Genomic DNA, 4,885 nt, shown 5'->3' on the forward strand with positions numbered 1-4,885 from the left:
TCAAACCATAGCTGGCCAAAGTTATCTCAAGGAGCTTTCGCTCGAATTATATACTCTAATCAGTAGTAAGTACTTTATACTTCCGAATGAGATATTCTCTGGAGAAAACCTACGTACTTTGTTTGTAAGAGATCGTTACTGGCCTCTCGGTATTGTTTCATTGAGTCGTTATTCTATGATCAACCGTGTATCCTTAAGAGTACTCGAGTTGGAAAATGTGAAAATAAGTGAAGAGGTACTTGATAGCTTATTCTCTACTTGTACATTACTCGAGAAGATAAATATTACTTATTGCAGTGACTTCAGGACAATCAAGGTTAATTTTTTTTTTGAAAAGCAAAAAGATATTATAACCAGGAAAGAAAAGAGTACAAAGGGATACAAACTGCCACGAATTATGGCTATATACAAAATTACATTTTGAAATCAGAAAAGCAAAAGAAATTAGAAATTAGAAAATGTAACAAGGAAGATTAGCCGACTCCCGATCTATTGTGGTTGGAGGAGATGAAGGAGCTCGGGTTAATTAGCCATTGTGACCAATCCAAGTTGGATTTCTTTAAGCGTTTCGAGATCCAAGCGAAGCTGGCCGTTTGAATATTGGTTAGAATCGAATCCCCGTTCCACACTTTGTTCTTGAAAACCACCTCGTTTCGGGCCCTCCATATGAAATAGCTACAAGCCCATTTAGCACTCTGCCATATTTGTTTGCCAACTTTTGTGATCCCAGGATGGGCAGAAGTGTAATCGAAAATCTGCTCAAGAGAAGACAAATTTGCATTTGAAGAGTTCCACCATTTGAAAAATAGCAACCATAACTCTTTAACCTTGGTACACTCCAATAAAGTATGATCCACTGTTTCTGTATTGTTGGAGCATAACGGACATAAAATAGAGTCTAAATCTATCCCTCGTTTGTCGAGTTCGACTCTGACCGGGATCCTTTTTTGTTTTGCTCTCCAAACGAAAATACCGATTTTTTGTGGTACTGCTTTATTTAATAGTGTTTCGGATGAAGAATGTGTGCCCAGCCTTTTATCATCGATTAATAGAGCCATTGTTTTCGATTTGTAGACTCCATCTTGATCTAAACGCCATTTCCACTTATCAACTTCCCCATAGACAAAAGTTATACTTTCGATTAAACCCACGAGCAGATCTAAATCATTATGGGCTCGACCTCTGATCGGCCTGGCCCATTTCCAATTGAAGACATTTGACCCCGATGACCCGTTAATTCTATCTTGGACAATCAAGGTTAATAATCTTCATTATCTTAATGAACTGATATTAAGCTTTTGGTCATATTCTTCACGACAATCACGCTATCATAATTTGTATATTGATGGTGTCCCTAATTGATAATGCTAAAAACGAACATATATTTCATAGCATTATCCCTCAAGAAAGACAAGCTTTTGGTTGCAATTGTTCTATTTACAAGTGATATTCGTTTAAATAATAAAAGGTGAAGACAAAAGACAGATTCGGCGAATTGAAGACGCAAACGACCAAAAAGCTAAAAGGTACAAAATACAATCAAAGTGGTTCAAATTATTGATGAGAAACGTCTCAAAATTACAATAGTACAAGACGCAAAATGCAAAGTACAAGATATTAAATTGTATGCAAGGACGTTCGAAAATCCGGAACCGGGACCAGAGTCAACTCTCAACGCTCGACGCAACGGACTAAAAATTACAAGTCAACTATGCACATGAATATAATATAATATATAAATAATTCTTAAAAATTATATATATATATATATATTATATTATATTTATAAACCGTCGGCAAACAAGAAAACAAATGAGTGTGAGCTGGAACTGCCCTCCATGCGATCGCATGGGAATCAGGCATCAAAGCCATGCGATCGCATGGCCCTGAAATGTTGGCCACATCTATAAAAGGCGACGAGTTTTCAGCGAACAAAGACATCTTTTTCTCTTCATCTATATATATATATATATATATATATATATATATATATATATATATATATATATATATATATATATATATATATATATATATATATTATAATTTTAATTTTAATTTTAATTCTAATAATAAGGGTATGTTAGCAAATGTTGTAAGGGTGTAAGTCGAAATTCTGTCCGTGTAACGCTACGCTATTTTTAATCATTGTAAGTTATGTTCAACCTTTTTAATTAATGTCTCGTAGCTAAGTTATTATTATGCTTATTTAAGCCGAAGTAATCATGATGTTGGGCTAAAATATTAAAGATGGGGTAATTGGGCTTTGTACCATAATTGGGGTTTGGACAAAAGAACGACACTTGTGAAAATTAGACTATGGGCTATTAATGGGCTTTATATTTGTTTAATTAAATGATAGTTTGTTAATTTAATATAAAGATTTACAATTGGACGTACCTATAAATAACCATATACACTCGATCGGACACGATGGGCGGGATATTTATAAGTACTAATAATCGTTCATTTAACCGGACACGGGAATGGATTAATAGTCAATGGACTTATTAAAACAGGGGTGAATTATGTACAAGGACACTTGGCGTAATTGTTAACAAAGTATTAAAACATTGGGTTACACGCAGTCGATATCCTGGTGTAATTATTAAACAAAGTATTAAGACCTTGTTACAGTTTAAGTCCCCAATTAGTTGGAATATTTGACGAGGACACTCGAACTTTATATTTATGACTGATGGACTGTTATGGACAAAAACCAGACGGACATATTGAATAATCCAGGACAAAGGACAATTAACACATGGTAATAAACTAAAATCAACACGTCAAACATCATGATTACGGAAGTTTAAATAAGCATAATTCATTTATTTCATATTTAATTGCACTTTTAATTATCGCACTTTTATTTACTGTTATTTTATTTAATTGCACTTTTAATTATCGTACTCTTTAATTATCGCAATTTTATTTATCGCACTTTTATTTATCGCAATTTCATTATCGTTATTTACGTTACGCTTAAAATTAACTTTAATTAATTTTTAATATTTAGTTTTAGTTTTATAATTATTTTGTATTATTTAGTTTTAATCTAGTTTTAATTAATATATAAAATTAATAGTTTTATAAAATAAATAATATAAAAATAATATTTTTATAAAAATTGTATTTTTACAACTTTAAGTTTATTTTTATATTTTGTATCTTTTTTATTTTTTTTATCGTAATATTTGTATTTTTCGTTCGTATTTAGTTTTAAGTCATAGTTTTTGCCATAGTTATTTTTTTTTATTTCTAGATTTTTTTAGGCTTTGCCGTAAAATCTCTTAAGTGTTTTTTCTTTAGACTAAGATTTAGGTGCTTTAGAATTTTGCGACGCCGTTTTAATATTTTAGTACCTTTTTAAGTAATTGCCGTTTTGGATATAGAATTTCTTTTAAGCTTTAATACCTTTAGACGCAACCTTTAATTCTTAGTTTTAGACTTTTAAGTTTCGACGCGCTACGTTCTTTTTATTATTTTTCGACCATTTATTTTTCGACGTTTTTCGACGCACACTTTTTCTTTCTTATTTCTCGATGCTCTAGTTTTTAGGACATAGAATTTTCTATTTCTTCTCTAAAATTTCTTTAAATTTCAACGAAAAATTATTTTAAGTGGTTAAATTGATAGACATCCAAAATTTTCTGGTTCGTAGTAATAGTTGGATTTGTTAGTGGCGAGTTGTGGGCTTCCGATTTAAAGGGTCCTGGCTACCTGCTGCATCTATTGGCTATTCGAAACGTGGGCAAAATCAGAAAAGTCTATTAATTTGATAACTTATATAATTTTTATTTTTATAACTAATAGGATATTCAGTGAATGCACCGAGCAAAACGTTCACCACCTTTTATACATTCACCACCTGTAACTCGATCAAGACATTTAGCCAATATTGTTGCCGTTGATTTTTCTTTAGAATCGTCATCCAGTCGACCAAGTACTCCAATTCAAATTTCCGATAATCCATTTTTTGAACCCGACCTCACAATTGAGAATCCGGAAGATATTCAAGGACAATACAGAGATCCTGAACCATTAATCTTTCCTCCGGAACCACCAATCATTCAAACGGAGATTGTCGAGGAAGAAACCATTAAATCAGAATCCCTTAGTGATTCAGATTCAACAAATTCAATCACGGAAAATCTAGAACCTCTAAGTATGGAAGACCGAATGAGAGCTAAACGCACTGGCCAAGGTTACGCAATTACTCAACCAGACATTAATGCGCCAGATTATGAAATCAAAGGACAAATTCTACACATGGTAACTAATCAATGCCAATTTAGTGGTGCGCCGAAGGAAGATCCAAACGAACATCTTCGTACTTTTAATAGGATCTGTACTTTATTTAAAATAAGAGAAGTTGAGGATGAACAGATATATCTCATGTTATTTCCCTGGACTTTAAAGGGAGAAGCCAAAGATTGGTTAGAATCATTACCCGAAGGGGCAATTGATACATGGGACGTTTTAGTTGAAAAATTTCTTAAACAATTCTTTCCGGCATCTAAAGCCGTGAGACTTCAAGGAGAAATTGTTACGTTCACGCAAAATCCAAATGAAACTCTATATGAGGCGTGGACAAGATTTGGAAAGTTATTAAGAGGATGTCCGCAACATGGTTTAGACACCTGTCAAATAGTACAAATATTCTACCAAGGATGCAACATCACTACAAGAAAAGACATCGATATAGCAGCTGGTGGTTCCATTATGAAGAAAATCGCAACTGACGCTTACAAAATTATTGATAACACTGCTTCCTACTCACATGAGTGGCACCAAGAAAAAGATATCATTAGATCATCTAAAGCGGCTAGAGCAGATTCTAGCCATGACTTTGATTCCATTTCTGCAAAGATAGATGCTGTCG

At 33.0% G+C, this 4,885-nt stretch overlaps 1 protein-coding gene across 1 annotated transcript; it reads right to left on the reverse strand.

The window, feature by feature from the left end:
- Window positions 1-473: 473 nt before the first annotated feature.
- Window positions 474-1,058, reverse strand: LOC139867931 (uncharacterized). Its single transcript, XM_071856273.1, has one exon. It carries the CDS (start codon window positions 1,056-1,058, stop codon window positions 474-476), a length of 585 nt encoding a protein of 194 aa, XP_071712374.1.
- Window positions 1,059-4,885: the final 3,827 nt, after the last annotated feature.

The sequence above is a fragment of the Rutidosis leptorrhynchoides genome, chromosome 9 (genome assembly GCF_046630445.1).
Source record: "Rutidosis leptorrhynchoides isolate AG116_Rl617_1_P2 chromosome 9, CSIRO_AGI_Rlap_v1, whole genome shotgun sequence".
In the NCBI taxonomy this organism is placed as follows: domain Eukaryota; kingdom Viridiplantae; phylum Streptophyta; class Magnoliopsida; order Asterales; family Asteraceae; genus Rutidosis; species Rutidosis leptorrhynchoides.